This window comes from Pseudopodoces humilis, chromosome 4, assembly GCF_049639895.1.
Source record: "Pseudopodoces humilis isolate 2021_Gansu_Grassland_sample_001 chromosome 4, ASM4963989v1, whole genome shotgun sequence".
NCBI lineage: Eukaryota > Metazoa > Chordata > Aves > Passeriformes > Paridae > Pseudopodoces > Pseudopodoces humilis.
In genome coordinates, this window is record NC_142203.1 from 38,950,026 (window position 1) to 38,967,309 (window position 17,284).

The 17,284-nt window shown below is 37.4% G+C and overlaps 1 protein-coding gene across 6 annotated transcripts in view; it reads right to left on the reverse strand.

Moving 5' to 3' along the window:
• Positions 1 to 17,284, reverse strand: part of AOPEP (aminopeptidase O (putative)) — a 187,735-nt gene that overhangs the window by 106,466 nt on the left and 63,985 nt on the right. For 5 of the 6 annotated variants that reach the window (XM_088054368.1, XM_014252314.2, XM_088054367.1 and 2 more), the window contains 4 exons: positions 9,955 to 10,144; positions 8,122 to 8,231; positions 2,840 to 2,942; positions 2,625 to 2,732 (listed from right to left, as the gene is read on the reverse strand). In XM_088054368.1, the coding sequence (XP_087910494.1) occupies positions 2,625 to 2,732; positions 2,840 to 2,942; positions 8,122 to 8,231; positions 9,955 to 10,144 (511 nt within the window). The remainder of the gene's footprint in view (positions 1 to 2,624; positions 2,733 to 2,839; positions 2,943 to 8,121; positions 8,232 to 9,954; positions 10,145 to 17,284) is intronic. The other variant, XM_014252315.2, reaches the window with a different exon arrangement.

A 17,284-nucleotide genomic window follows, 5' to 3' on the forward strand; every position in this document is an offset into this window, starting at 1 on the left:
AGCAACTTGTACTTCTTTCTTTTTATTTATAGTAAAAACCACTCCAGTCATTATTTTAGAAGTTCACTCAAAGCAATTGTAAGTGAATTCTCTCATAAAAAGAAAAATTGAATATTTTTTTTAAAACCCTTCTCAAAGATTCCAGATTTGTGTTACTCATCTGTTTCTAACTCAACTAAAATAAAGCTGCTATTAAAAATCTACTGAGCATGCAAGCAAAATGAAGGAAAAAGGCAAACTGATTAATGTTTCACATATGAAGTAATTTCCTTGCACCTGCAGCTCCCATCTAGGAAAATTACTACAAACACCGCAGAAAACAAGACTGGTATTCATAACATGGGCAATTTTTCACTGTTTTACTTTCCCTCATTCCCACAATTCCTAAACCTGGGAACTTTTACAGTTATTTTAGACAAGGTGAAAGCATAGCACTATAGTATTTAAACTTAGCATTTGCACTTCTATTTATTTTAAATCTTTTATTCATTTAAACACTGACAACATGTTTGTTCAAGAAGGATCTTGAATAAGAAACTTTGTACTAACTTGACTTAATTTCTTCTGCATTTACAACTCCTGCTGTGATTCATTATCTACCTATACCAGACCCCCAAAAAACCACAATCTTAAAGATTTCTTACAAAGACAGAAAATGCACTTTAATTGGTTATAGCCCTATCACATTTTCATTTTTCAGTGACTAAAAGCCAGTATGATGTTAAAATTCTCTTCCCAAGAACTTCTCTAGGACCTGGACTTATGCTGTTGGTAGACAAGGGAAAAGCAAACAAGAGAAGTTTTAACATACAACATTCTTTTTCCACCATATCAGGTGGTATTTCCAAATGAAGGAAAGTACCTTTTTTTTTTCTTTACCTATATTAAGCACATAGTTATGGACATATTGCACATATCCAAATAAAAAGTAGCCTAAGAAACAAAAGTTTAACTTTTGCTTCAATAATTCAATAACAAAACAGTGAGCAGTTTTTAACCCAATAACCAAAATGGATGTTTCTGGGTGTGGTATTTCATTTTAGGAGACTGAATTAGGCAGACAAAGGGAGAAGTCTCTAGTGTATGTGCTAGGTAGCTACCATGACTAGTAGAACAGTCTGCTGAACATTTTGCAGCATTCAAACAGTCTACTGACACAACTCACCCTACATCAACCAGGAGCAACATTTTCTTACCAAAATCTGAGCACCTTCCTTACCACCAGCTTAAAATGCTGGGCTTCTTGTTAGCAGTCTCACGACTTCTGTAATTTTCAAAATTTGTCCAGCTGTGTAAAAGCAAAGCATCATTTTTATGATTTTGGACACCCTAATGTACAGGCTCATACAGTCACTGGCATTTTCCACATTATGCCAAATGTAACTGCTTATGGTCTCAGTAACATGGCACAGGAAACAACTGCAGCAGTATTAACTCCCTTAACAACCCAAACATTCCTACAAGGGGCAGAAATGCAGTCTTAAGAGATACTGCTCCTAACCTCTGGGTGACTTGACATAAAAAAAATATCCCAGGTCCGTAAGCTATTTGTAAGATATCTGGGCACACATCTCACCCCATAAAAGTGAGATTCAAAATAGTATGCATGCAAGCAAAAAATCACTGTTGCTGTAAGAAACAGGAAGTGTTAGATTTGGGTTACACAAAATCAGAGGACCTTACTCAGTGTTTCAAGGAGATATTTATCACTGTCCTAAATATCCTCAAACATTTCAACATTACAAGTCAATAAGCAGACTTCAGCAAAGAAGGTGGTTTCAGAAAGTCACTCATAGCCCTTCTCTCTTCCCTTGCCCCTCACTGTCATCACGCTGGTCTTCTAGCAATGCTAAATATTTGTGGCGTCATGGGTTTTGTTCCCGGCCTGCTTTTTACCACGATGAGTTCAGTGACCTGGTTCACAGACACCCCCATGAATGAATGGTTGTTTTCACAGCATTACTGAAGCAAGAAGCTGCACTGCTATTTGTGCAAGCTGGATTCATCACCAGTGACAGGATTCTGACAACTTTGGGCTCAGAGAGCTATGTAATTTTCTAAATCAAAACAAAATTAGAGCTAGTAGTTACATGACTTTTACAGAAAGACCTAGCAGGAGGTAAATTTCTACTTATAATCCTAGTTGGCTTTGTCCTTACAAGAAATAGGGTGAAATTAGAAGTATTGAATGAAACACCATGCAGAGAAAAAAAAAATAAAAAAATATCAATTCATAAGTATAATCTCTTTCAGAAACAGAGAGGAATCAGCGAAAATACTTGACTGATCACAGCCAAAAACCACAAACTAAAAGATTACATGTGTATGATTCCAGTGTGGTAAATCTTTGAGAACATCAGTACCATGAATAGTGGCCTTTTGAAGTATCATGTTAAAAAAAAATCCCTCATTGTTTATATTATTGGACACTAGTAGGGTGTGATTCAAGTGTCACCATGAAAAAAAAATATTCTGCCCTCTAGCAGGTAGGAATTTTACCTATATTGCCAAATTACAATTGCCTCTCCCCTTACATTACAAGCATAAGTGATGATTTAGGTAGCCAAGCCAAAAGTTTGGTTTATTTGTTTTTCCAAAAGATAGGAACAAGCCCAAGCAAATACCTGAGAAAGGACGAGCTGCCCATGGAACTTAATGACAAATTTCCGTAAAGATGCAAGGTATGAGGCCTCTCCTATTGTCCTTGCCAGAGATCGTAAAAGAAAATACCCCTGCAAAAAATTAAGGCAGAACCTGTGTAATTTTCTGATATCCAGAAGACCAAAGTCTTTATGATATTCATAAAGCAATCTCAAAACAATCAGCTGACAACACTCACCTTCAAATAGTGAACTTGCATGAAGATTTTTTCTGCTTTAAGACCATATTTGACAACAGAGGCTCCAGACTCACTCAATTCTCCTGTGCTCTCCTTTTTGGGCCTAAAATGGAAACACACTAATTAAGTTTTGGATGAGTAAGTAAAGAAATAAGTCATACATTACAGGTTATCATAATTGAAAGCATTGTGTGACATAATAACTTTAAACACTTGTAACTAGCTCAGGCTTTTTCTTCACCTTAAGTACATAAATTGACTTAGAAAGTCAAACAAGTGAATTTTCTTCTAAATAAAATTAATCAGTAGGTTGGGGTAGCCTTTTTACAGCCAGCAAGACACCAGGTTGCATGTCATTCTTCAGTGCAGACACGTCATGAACAAACAGAAACAAATAAACGAAAAGAACATTTTAAGGGAAAGGGAAAGTGGAGGGAAAGATAGTGAAGTCACTATGTTTGACTAGAATTTTCTCTTTTTTTACCTGAACTTTGGCTTAACAGCTTACATGACTATCCTTGCAAAAGCAACCTCTTCCATCTGCAGGCACTAGACTGCTGCAGAGTGTTCTGATTTTCATTTTTCCATTTGGATTGGAAGAAAAATTCAAATTTTAAGAGGAAAAATTTTGCACACAGGTTTGAGGTTTACAGACAATGTCTAGAAAGAAAGATAGTATTTACTGCCTGATTTAAAATGTAATACAGCATTTTAACATAACATTTATGGTATGCCACAAATCTACAACAGTTAAGTGTGGAGGACTTCTAGGTTCTAAAGAGCATGGACTGAAACTAAAGAGCAGCTATGCAAACATTTTTTCTTCATTCGTTAAGAAGTGCCTTCACAGGCATAGTATGTCTTGAAAAATCTAGATCATCTAGATTTTTTCTTCTATTCAGAAAACAACCCAACAGTAGTCTGAGAACAGATGCCTGTCTCAGGAGTCTAACCCTAGGACTAAAACAACCTCTCCAATTCTAAATATGGATTTTGAAATGGCCAGTCTTTGAAACCAAACATCTTTCCCTTCATTTCTACAGAATAGGGGAAATATGGGCCACAGCAATGCAAGATTCTTCAAACCACACCCCTCATGCAGGTGTGATTTCAGGAGCTAACACTTGGGATCAAAGTTATTTTCCATATCTGTGTCTCCCTTGAGGAAAACATTCTTCCTTTTTTATATCTGTGTCACAGTTTCACACTACAGTTTTGTCCAGAGTACTAAACTGGGGTTTTTTTAAGACATTATTATTCAGGCCTATGCACATGAAATGGACTGCACACAAAATTTTCATAAAATGTAACTTTGAAATAAAGTAGAGAGAAAAAAAACAGATTGAATTTTACACTGTGTTTCTAACACAGTCCTCTTCCATGTTATCATTCATAAATATCTTTCCACTATGATCTTCCCTCAACATTGAAAGAAAGATAGCAGTAAATGTTTTTTTATACTACGGCAATTCCAGTTCTTTCAGACTGTATAAACATTGCAGACACACAAAGCAGAAATACAGTAGGAAAGCAGAAATACAGCTATTTCCCCTCTGGATCAGTCTCCTGGAAGGAAGACCTGCTCACATCCCATATGTGACTTTTCATCATTCTCTGCATACATAAAAAGCAAAAACTGCTTCTTTTCTCTCTTAATATATAGCCCAGTCTATTGACTGTGGAAAATGGACTTTGAGCACAGGCTACAGAATCCACACTAAATTGAGATCTCCCTCATAATCACAATTATTCTAAATTAGGCAACCATACCTCCCTCCTCCTCTGACTTTGTGCCCATGTACATCCTAGGACTGACTAGAAAGGCGTATTGCATCTGGATGATGGTAGTGAAGAATTCCATACAGAAAACATTTAACACATTTCTCTGCAAAGGCTGCATATATATTCTTGAAAATTTCTGTAAAGGAGTGTAACTGTTCAGAATGTAACCCTGCTCTCTGTTATCAGTACTTCAGAACACTGTTTTAAAGCAATGCTTACTGTATTTACCAGACATTGAAAGTACAGAGACTGAAATCTTTCTACACTGATCTACAAAAGCTGTGTCTAACCTAGTGGATAAAGCCAAGCATAATGCTAAAGACAAGCTTTCTCAAAATATTCAAGATGTTATCTGGCACATTTTAGATCCTGGAAAATTTCTGAAGGAAGTAGAAGATGCTGCTTTCTGTTTGTTGGGCAGATGAGTACATTACAGTAGTGAAAGTACAATGCACTGGGATGTCCTTTGTAATTAAATGCTCTGACTTGCCAGGTGGTCATGAAAACTTATGCAGAGACTATAAGAGACCATCTGAAAGCACATTTCCTTACAGAAAGAATAAAACTCTTCAAACACCTACAGAGCAATCAGAAGCATTTCTTCAGGACAGAATCGACCTGACACAAGTGGAACTCAGAGACTAATTTAGTTAGATATCAACACTGGCTTGCCTTAATGAAAAACCACAAGCCGCAATTCAGCCGTAAGGGCCAGGAGATGACACAAATGTCAACACCAGCTTTATTCTGCAGAACAGGTCTTCTTTGCTTTCCTAACATAAGAGTGCTGAATAGAAAGTGCTGGTGTTGAAGATCACCAGCAAAACAAGTGCCAAGACATTTTTCACAGGTGTTTTCATTCCTGTAGGTTTGTTTCAAATTCTGTGAGAAAACAGGCACAGTTCTCTTGGAAGTCTCATCCTGTATGAGCATGGAAGTGCCACAAACTCCATCTTCAATATTAAGATGTGCTGGTGCTGCCTTTTGGAGCTGCTGCCTGTTGAAAAGACACTTATCCAATTTCTTTCTTACCTGACCTCTTTTTTAACAGGTAGCTTATGACATGCTACTTACTATAACATAATACCAAGTACCCATAATAAGCAGAAACATCAGGCTGATCATCAGTTTGCTGAGTGCTTTCACCCAATCTTACAGGTATTCATTTGATGGATCAAAAATTGATAGGATCAGCTGATAGGCTTGGGGCAGATATTTACAGCTGTCAGGAGAAAGCACAGATAATCATATGATGAACAGGGAACAAAAAAAGTAATGGAAGAATGAGCCTATGCTTAGGAAGAGTGAGTTGGTTGATTTTTTTCTTCCTGAAATGACTGGCAAGAAGTAACAATTATAATTTACTTTCAATATCCTGTATAAAAACACAAGTTTGAACCAGCCCAAGCCTCAGTACAGACTCACAACCCAGACCAAGGGCCAGGACTGAGATTTTTCTCTCTCACATGCCATTTCTGGAAAGCACAAGAACATATTTTCAGAAGGATGACAAAAAAGAAAAAAAAAACCCAACAATAAATAGGCAAAAAGAGAACTTACTCATATGCATAAAAATTGTAGAAAATATTTATATCTGACTGAAATCAGTAGGAAGTCCTTAAATGCAATCACAAAGAACAAGGGATATCAGAGAAGAAGAAATGGCCAGAATCACAAAGTGGCATCATGTTCCTGACCTGAAGTATCTATTGGAGACACATTTTTCAAATGAGAAATTAATTTTTCACTCTTTCGTATTAGCATTAGGAATATCACTATCCAAAAGGTAATAACAATGCTTATTATTATGTCTAATAAATGTGCAACCCAATAGAAAGCATAAGTTTCATTTTCAAAGTAAATCAATCCTTCTTGAGTTTCCAACTACAAAGTACTATGGCCCTTAAAATAATTATTTTGAAAATTTACACCACGTAACATTTGACTGAAAGTAACAGGTATATAAGTCACACAAAGGGCAACAAATTTGATTACACAGTATTGAAAATGGAAAAGACTTACCCAGATAAGCATCATATCCCAAGAACCCATATTAAAAAAAATAATTAAAACAAACAAAAATCTCAGCATGCAAATTGGTAGCTGTGTTGGGAGCAGCTGTATAATAACTAGTGATTAAACTTGCTTTTTCATTTACAACTATGATCAAATTGCACACCTGAACATTTACACAACTGTGTAACTTCATTGACTCTGCTTACATAGATACACAATGCATCAATAAAAATAAAGTAAAAGACATCAATGGAAGACTACAGTTTTGCAGATGGTGATATGCTTTTGGATTACATGAAGCCTTGGAGAGGAATTTCTATGTTGGTGAACACTCTCTAGAGTGTCCAAATATAGTAGAGCCTTTTTAGGTTCTACTGGGCAAGCACAAGAAGAAGGGAAGATTTTAAAGGAATGAAATAGCAACAGTCTTCCAAAAACATTTAAAAGCTGATAATTTAGAATATGGGTATCAATTTTTTCGTCACTTCCACTTGGTGAAAGAAAGAAATGAAATCTACATTGTTTGAATAAACAGTATTTCAGTTGTGCATTAGGAAGCAATTTTTAACTGTTAACACTGTCTTATTGAGACACTAATATAGCTTGTCTCTCTTATGAAAACTTTTTTATTGGAGCATTCTAAGAATATATTAGTAAGAACCCACTTAGGATGGTCTGTGTGTACTGCCTTCATTTCAGGGAAGGAGAATAGACTACATAATTGTTTGAAATCTGTACTTCCATGATTTGGTGAGAAATCATGGCTAATTTGAATTAAGATTAGAAAACTCATTATTCATGGTTGAAGACCATGAGGAGACAAGCCACAGAGGCTCAGTGGATCTCAAATTACAAGACACTCAAGATCAAAGACTGTGGAAAATTCCTAACACACCAATCAGAACTGCCCAGATTATTAATCACTGGTGAAGGAAGACTGTCTTTAGCTACCTGCAAAGGAACCTTGAGTTTAGCATGTGATACCTAAAGACCAGCATTCTAGTTTAAATATAAATATTAGTAATTTCTAATGAGAAAGTAGGTTTATATAGTTTATATATTATATTTTTTCCTTGTTTTTCAAAGCTTCATTCGGCTTGGCAGTTAGATCCCATACTAATGTAAGTGCTTGTCTTCAGCCAAGAAAATTACTCTGTTATGGCTTTCAACAGTGAACTTTTTCAGGAAATGGTCTTTTATTTTTTCCCTGAATAGAAGCTCTTGTAAACTTCTAAGAGACACCTCATATCAAACTAAATCACATGGATTCTAAAAGCTTTCTGTAAGAAAGGGAGATGCAATTGCATTAAAGTCAAGACGTATAACCCAATCACTTTAATTTGCATTTTCTTTGTTTATTAGAAGGAAATAAGGAAACACAGTAGATTTAATCAGATGATTTGGATGTATTTTGAAGGGAGAAAATGTGGAAAAGAGGAGAGAGTGAACATACAAAAGTGATGATGATGTTACCATATTGTTACCTTAGAACTTGCAGCTCTTCTTCAGAGTTTTGCACCTCATCTCTGAGTCTGCGCCAGCGAAGTAAAGCTTTCAATTCCTGTTGCCCTTTTATTTCATCATGTGACAGCTGCTTAGTAAACAAAAAACACAGATCACTCATCATTCTTTCCCAACAGACAATAATAATTTGCAAAACAAGAAACTTGGTTTGCTTCTCTTTAATGCACAGAAGAGGCAGGAAACAGTACCAATATCCAAGATAAATAACAGTTGCTGCTATGAGAGATAATAGCAGCACTAAGGAAAACAAAAGCCTCACTGTGCACATCAAATCAATAGTTAAATAGTTCTGACTGAGGAGAGAGATGGGCATGTTGTTTTCCCTTCAGTGAATGGCAAGAAATGAACTGAATATACAGTAGCGATACCTGGCATAGAGGTTTTGGTTGCCTCCTTACTCTTTCCAAAGTGAGAGCAAAGAGCTACATTGTGTCCTGGCTTCATTCCTCTTTCCTACTACGGCCATACTCAGGGAAGTTCCCTGTTGTACTTCCCCCCATTTACATAATATTAACAGATATGCCAACTTATGAAATAAATTCCAGGTTGCCAGCTGAAAAATAATTACTTTGAATATAATTAGAGTTTATGTTTTGCTATTGTAAGAATAGATGGGAAATTGGGGAAAGCAAAAGCAGCTAATATTATGCAGCATTACATTCAGTCACAACTAGAATTATTCTCAGGCACTATGGAATACACCCATGATCCTTAAATTCTATGGCTGCATTGCATCAAAACTACTCAATAGTGTTCAAAAAGTATGCTTTACACATGAACAAGGGAACGAATCACACTGTTCTGTTGTTTTCTCCATTACACTCAGCTCCAAGGAAGATGTCTACTGCAATCAAAATGCTTTCAAGTGACTAACAAAAGCAAAGACTTAATATGAACACAGAAATGTAGTGAGGGCACAAATGAGTTTTAGAACCAAAAGGGAAAAGCTAAGTGTTTGGACAGCCTTTCTCTCTATCTTTGTCCAGAAATATGGTACATAACAAGGCACTCTGTTTCGTTTGGTGCTATAAATATGCCAGATAATAAAATGGAGGTTCAGAAGAGTGCATTATATCAGTTCCCAGTTCTACCATGCTCTTGCTCAGGTGGAGGTCTGCAGACTAAAGGGGTAGAACTTGACAAAGGCACAGGAAGAAAGAACTGACACACAAAATGCTTGAAGTAGCAGAGGTGCTACGAAAGTAAGAATTGCATAAGAAAAACACTTTACTAGATGACATGTAACTTAATGAGCTTTTCACCTTAAGGCAGGCAGTGATTTCTAAGTCTCTGACAGGACAGTAACTTGGTGGGCAGTGGAAGAGAAAAAAAAGTCTAAGTGTCAGTGTGCCCTATCTAAAATCATCTTCCATTCTGCTTTAAAGTACACTTCTTGGTCATCCATTGGAAAAAACCAAACAATTTTAATTAGGTATCTGGAATACTACAATATGCAGTAAGATTGTTGATTTTTCCAGTTTCAGATACACAACAGAAGTGGAAATAATGCACAGCAATTGTTTGATAATTGAATTTTAATAACTGAGTAGAAAATCTGTGGGAAAGTAATCATTGACGAACAGATGTTTCTATTCTCATTTGCACTGACCTCTACCTCTGTAAAGATTTGCATTCATTGTGAATCAATTTATTTTTTTTTTAATCAAGTAAGCATGCTAATTCCAATACCATTTTAAAATGTTACTTCATAGCACAGGAGGTTTAATTTATATCTAATTCACATATAATTTTGATTTCCACATTAATTTTGAAGTAACATGTCATCACCTTACCTGTTGTGCCCTAGCCCAAAATACATCTTCTAAAAAAGTGGCAAACCCTTCACTTATCCACTCTTCCGTCCAATCACGAGCACCAATGGCCAGTCCAAACCAAGCATGAGCAATTTCATGGCACAGACGTGTTCCACAGAGATGGCTTCCTCCTGGCAGTACACTTTGTGACAGAAAGATGATGTGTGGGCTGCACAAGAGAAACGAGTGACAGAATCCATTACTCTTACAATATGTATTGCATGGACATAATAACAGAACCAAAGAATGGACTGGATTGAAGAGACCTTGAAGATCCCCTAGTTTCAACTCTCCTGCCATGGACAGGGACACCTTTCATTAGTCCCAGTTGCTCAGAGACCCATCCAAACTGGCCTTGAACACTTCCAGGGATGGGGCATCCACAGCTTCCCAGGGAAATCTGTACCAGTGCCTGCCTCACCATCTTCACAGGGAAGAACTTTCTCCTAATATCTAATCTAAACTTACTCTCTTTCAATTTGAAGCCATTCCCCCTTGTCCTGTCATTACATGCTCTATAAATAGTTTCTCCTCTCCATCTTTCTTGTAGGCTCCCTTCAGGTAGGCTTTATTAGCCTGTTAGCTTCTTAGTAGTGTGTGCATGCTAGGTCATGACTAACAGTTTATATCTCAGGAATTTGTAGGAATTAAGTTGTACTTTATTGTTGGTTGGCAGAAAATCCAACTAAAAATCCATCATACAGTTGTATGGCATTCAACCACCAAATGGCTATTAATTTTAAGAAGTAACTTAAATCAAAGTTTTATACTGTTCATATTACAAGACTGATTTATTTCAACAGAAATGTTTATATATAAGTCAGGATAATAAAATACAAGCAGTATTAACATTGGCAGCAAGTATTTATCAGTCAGATGATTAAAGATGGAAATAAATAAAGGAGAAACATTTAATAAAGAAAACAAATCAGTATCCAAAAGTATAAAGTGTCATACATAGTAAAGCGTGTGTGTTTGCCAGAACTACAAACAAGCTAAGAAGATACCATCTCATGACAGGAGTTGTAGGAGGACATATTTTACTGCAACCACAGAAGTGAGAAGCAGTAAATATCTGCTTTTCATAACAGCAGGGGAACAACCCAGCCTTTATCTACTCTGCTTTGTATTCAAGCACTGAAAGAAGAAATTGCAGGGGAAAACTCTGCTATTGAAAATACCCTGAACTGCAAGTTATTGCAGTTCCTAACTCATGTGCTACTGTTAGGCAATTTCTGCTATGCTTATGGACATTACATACCTTAACATCTCAAAACTGATACAACTTTTGAAACTAAGTACATCTAGGAGATAAAGGTAGCACAATTCATCCCTCTGACTAACATGGGTTAACGGGGCACCATGTCATGGATGGGAGTAGCAAGGACACAAACCAAGACCACCATCTGCAGAGTGCTCCTGTGTTAACCTGAGGTATCCAAGATCTGTAATTCAACTCTTTTCTCACTTTTCTCTCAGTTACAAAGGAAATAAAACACAACTGTACCTTCAAGACCAGAGGTCTTTAAGTCTAGCCTTCCAAGCATGAGAGGGGAGTCTATGGCCTTAGGACACTTCCAACAGTAAAATATTATTCATCAGCATTCCAAAGACCTTCCCCACCCATCCTACCCTTCCGCTGGAAATGTTAAAACACGCACAGTTTTCCACCAACCAGTTCCAGTTTTCTTCCAACCCAGTCTGAAACTGGGACCATAAAATATGATACACACTTACACAGAAAAACGTACTCAACAACTATCTCCTTATTAAAAAAAGTAGTTACACAGCCCAGAAAGTTAATACATTTCAATCAGGTGGCACTGTAAGAAACAATGCAAGAAGTTAAAGTACTAAATTGAGGAATCAGCACAAAAAAAACCAAGTAAAAACAGCATCTCTCCAACTCTTTGCCAAAAGCAATTCTGATTAAGAGAACAAAGGGAGAGAGAGATGGGGGGAAACTGTGAGCACAGAAATTACAGAACATGATAAATCTTTCATTATAAAGCCTCCAATGAGAATAATAACCACAGTTTTGAGTATTACTTTGGTCAGATTTAAGTAAATGACCCCTAGCTGTGGCATGTGTACAGTGTTACAAAGAAAAACCGCAGAAACAGACCAAGTAAATAACATTCCAGACATACTGGTGGCAACATTTCAGCTACTTGGTTAAGCAAAACAAAAGTAACTTCATGCCTCATAATAAAGCTCAAAGAACAGTTTGCATTTTAAATCTATTGTAGGTAAATATACAATGAAGATTGTATTTCCTGCTTTATCCAATCACTTAAAAAACATAAATACCACATTTAGACAATATTCTCGTTCACAGACAGATTACCAATCACTTCAGTAAGAAAAATGCATACGAGTTAAATTTTGGCCAAAGAATATGAGTACGGCTTCCTACAAGGCTAAAATGAGATGATGTACTGCAACAGAATTTAATTTTAGAGTCTGAGTAGAGCCAGCAATTTCCTTTTCTGAGAACACCTTAAATGATTTCTTTTATTTTGTTTGCCCTTAACAAACAGTACTATCGCCAATTCAAACCACTCAAAAGTTTACATTTTTCTAAAAAGTAATTTTATCAAAGACTGAACACGTCTCTGGAAGATGTCCAGCACCTAGTTAGTTTGGAAGAAGTTTGCATCTATGTATTTGTTTAAAACACAGATTTTCTATTTTCAATAAATATTTGAATTCCAGAAACTCTGCTTCACTTATACTAACCAAACCTACCTTTTTAACATCATAGGACATGCAATGTTCATAGAATTGTAGAACGGCTTGTGTCGGAAAGGACCTTAAAGATTGTGCAGATCCAACCCTGCTGCCATGGGCAGGAACACTTTCCACTACTCCAGGTTGCTCAGAGCCCCATCCAGACTGGTCTTGCAGTCTGGATGGAGAGTCCACAGCTTCTCTGGGAAACCTATTCCAGAGCCTCACCACCCTCACAGAAAAGATTTCTTCCTAACATCTAATCTAAATCTTCTGTCTTTGAGCTGGAAATCATTCCTCCTTGTCCTGTCACTGCCTGCTCTCCCAAGAAGCTTTTCTCCATTTTTCTCACAGGCTTCCTTCAAGTACTGGAAGGCTGCAGTTAAGTCAACCCAAAACCTTTTCTTTTCCAGGCAGAACAAACCTCTCCCAGCTTCTCCTCACAGGAAAGGTGCTCCATCCCTTCAATCAACTTGGTGACCCTTCTCAGCACTTACTTGAACAGGCTGATGTCCTCTCTGTGTTGGGAAAACGTTATGAATATTATTAATTGCACATTGTAACTTACCAGCACTGCTCCTAAAACACTCAATAATTCAAGTGAGTGTCTCAGTAAAAAACAAAATAATTTGACTGGTAATTATATCGCAAAAGCTTGGGGTTTTTGGGTTTTTTGGGGTTTTTTTTTGTTGTCTTTTTGGTTTTGTTTTTTAAATAAGAAGATAAATTTGGCCCTCCTACCATCTGTTTGATTTAGCAGGAACAAATTATAAGGCTTGATATCCATTTCTTTGATTCTACTTTAAAAGGAAAGAAATCCATTCATACATTAGAAATGGACAAAGATGATTCACCTCAGAAATTACATCAAGACCTGACAAGGACTGTGCAGCTTATAAATGCCTCTAGCAAGTAGGGTCCAAGTTTCTAAAGCAAGCCAGAACAGGCAAACTGGATGTGGTAAGAAAGATGGGAAACCTCTCCCAGCTAACAAAAAAAACCAACAACCTTACAAGTCCTTCTCAGGAAGCTGGACAAGTTCCCAATGACTCCAAAAATAAAAGAAGTTAATGACTTGTTTATGTGTATGTGTACAAGTGTACATTTGGTTACCCTTCTAAAGTAAAAGAACACTATTCTGACCTGAATCCCATGCTCATAACTTAGATATTCGCATCACTTGACCGGAAGAAGGAACACGTTCCCCTCCCCAGTTAAATTGCAGTGAAGGGAAATCTCAACACTTTAACTAATGGCACAGATACATATAAAGGAAAAAACTGAGTTCCAAAGGGAAAGAAATTGTTGTAAAAGGCCAGAGAATCCTGATGTTCCAATCATCCAAATCCACCAATGTAGACATCCTTAATAGATAATCTCTTTAACAAATAAAAGGTTTCCAATGAGTCCTAAAGCTCTAAACAGTAATCTGCCCATTTGAGAAACCAAATCTCTTAACAGCAGTTTTTCAAAACTTCCTCTGGACTCATGACTTAAAGGCAAGTGCTGCTTTGCACATTGCAACAGTGTGATATCTTTGGCTGCTCACACATAATCAGAATTGACACACAGCACAAACCCTAGCCAAATGTATGTGCAAGAACCTAAATACACATTTAGAATGGGAACATGAAGTTCTTTTCTAAAAGACTTGTTCCATTCATTTTGAAGTAGAAATATTTCCTTCTCAATACACAGAGATCTGCACATACATTTTCCTACATACTTGTGGAAATAACAGAGCCAAGACTTTAGTCGCCTGAGAAATAATGCTTCTGAAGTCAAAAGTAGCACCAAAAATCACTATTACAGATACCACTCAGGTATCTGTATATATATTAAAAATCATATTTTGAGTCTTTTATTTAGAAAAAATGTAATCAGATAATAAACAGGTGAGATAGTTATTGTAGTTCTAAAAATTTCCTTCTTAAACACGTAGAAGGGGACAGCAGAAGTCTCAAATATTTTCACAGGAACACATTAAAATTAAGGTATACATTTAAAGATTACTGGAATTTGGGAAAGTTAAGAGAATTAAATGACAGTTCTTCAGGGGAAGAAGGGGAGAAGATGCTCCAGGCGCTGGAGCTGAGATTCCTCTGCAGGCCATGGTGAGACCACGGTGCAGCAGCTGTGCCCTGCAGCCCATGGGATCCGTGGGGCATGCAGAGATCCACCTGCAGCCCATGTGGGAGATGCCCATGGTGGAGCGGGTGAGTGCCTGGAGGGGCCTGTGATCCAGTGGGAGACCTGGAGGAGAGAGAGGCCCTGCTTCCAGGCTGGAGCAGCCTGTCCTTGGAGGGCTGCACCCCGTGGAAAGAGAGACCCACACTGCAGCAGTTTTGGGAGGACTGAGTGCCTGTGGGAGGGAGTCACACTGCAGCAGTTTTGGCAGGACTGCTGCTCGTGAGAGTGGACCCACGCTGGAGAAGTTCACGGAGAACTGTCTCCTGTGGGAGGGACCCCATGGTCTCACAGGGGGAGGACTCTCCTCTCCCAGAGCAGCAGAAGAAAATCTCAGTGATGAACTGACCAAAGTCCCTACATTCTGTCTCCCTACGTTGTTGGTCATAAAGAGGGAGCGGCTGGGGGGGAAAGGTGTTATAAGGTCTTATTTTACTTCTCATTATCCTCTGACTCTATTAGTAATAAATTCACTTCGTACCCTTAAGCTGAGCCTGATTTGCCCTTGTAATATTTTCTTCCAGTCCTTAACTCATGAACCCTTCCTTCATTTCTTTCTCTCCTCTGCCCAACTATGGGAGGGGAGGGTGAGTGAGCAACCTTTGTGGGCGCCTGGCATTTGGCCAGTGGCAAACCATGACAAAAGTACATTCTTCCAGTAATACAAAGAACAGTATCAACATGATGTCTGCAGTATCTACATCAGACTTTGAATGTTAGCTTAATTTATCTTTGTGGGTACTTGTGCCACTGGAATACAGACACAAGAACACTCAACATATACATTCTCACCTCTATAATCTCCATTGGTCTAGTGTGTATTACAGTGCAGTACTGAGAGAACTACAATTTTTTTCTTTACTGTAAACCTCCTAGGTTTACAGTATACCAGAAACTCAAATATATATTCAGATGCAGTTGTGGAGACAAGGATCTGGTAGAATACTCTGAGCACTACTCTAGAAATAATGGAAACTAATTTTTAAAGTTTTGCCTTCCTACCATCATAGGGAGAAACCAAAAAGTGGCAGAAGTTACAGCTGAAAGTCACTCTAGAGCAGATGAGTAACTTTTTATTCTGTAAGTCATGCAGCAACACATTAGGGTAGGCAACATGGAAAGAAAACTAACCCCCATGTTTTGGAAGGAGGATAGGAACAGTCAACTCAATACTGCAATTCAAGATGGAAACTGCAAATTTCAATCTAGTGCCTAAATAAGGATCTGGACACCCATGCAGCAGCTGCTCTGTGAACTGGTAATCTCCTCTGTCTTGTGTATTTTGCAGCCCTAAACCAGACAGCGAGGATATGTATAAACAAGGGTGAAGCCCTCACAGGAGAAACTCTACTGCTGTTCAACAGAAAAACCACAACTTGCCATAAAACTGAAGAATTTATATAGTGAAAGGAAAAGGATAACATGAGCCTAAGCTCAAAACCACCACAGAAACAGCAGGGTTTGAAACAATTCTTGACCCTTCTCAATATCTTCAATCCTATATTAACACCAAACCAACTACCTTGAAGAAAACATAAAAAGACAGTACATATATATCACATACAACTGTGACACCATTCTAGGTCTTTGGACTTGCAGGTCATGGTTTACTTGATTTGTCTGCACATTATTCAGAGAGAAGGTTTTATAAAGTCTCTTCAGAGACCAACACAGCTTTGTAACTTTATCATGCATAAAAATAAACTAAGCCAAATTTAAAATGTTGACAAGAGTTGACAAATGTAATTTTTATACACTAGGAGATCTTACTTTGCTACCACAAAAGGACTAATCATAGTGACCTGAAACAAAAGGATACAAGCTTGATGTGCTTCAAACATTAAAGAATTTTACGCACTCCCAAATAATGTAGGATCAGCTTATAGGAGACTATCAATCCAATTCATTCCACATAATTAAATTTTCTTTATGTTCAATATCAGGGTACATGAAATATAAAATGCAGAGCTTTATCTCCTAAAACAAGATATTTACTTACTGAGTTGCCCAACAAAATTAACACCTAGCAGACAAGAAACATTTTGGAGGTTTTAATTTTTGCACAAAAAAGGGCCTTATTATGTTTCATTTCTTTTCTAGAACAGGATCTGTTTTGAAGTCCTAGCTTTTCTGTCCACAATCCAAGTAACCTATACAATGCCAACACCACAGACTGAAACTATCACTCACAACAGAAGAGTTACAAGAATTTTCCTAGACCTGACTATCAAGATCAGGAGCACACCACAAAATAGAATCATAGAATCATTTAATTTCAGGATGACCCCTAGGATCATCAGGTCAAACCATTAACCCAGCACTGCCAAGTCCACCGTTAAATCATGTCCCTAAGTGCCACATCTGCACATCTTTTAAATACCTCCAGAGAAGG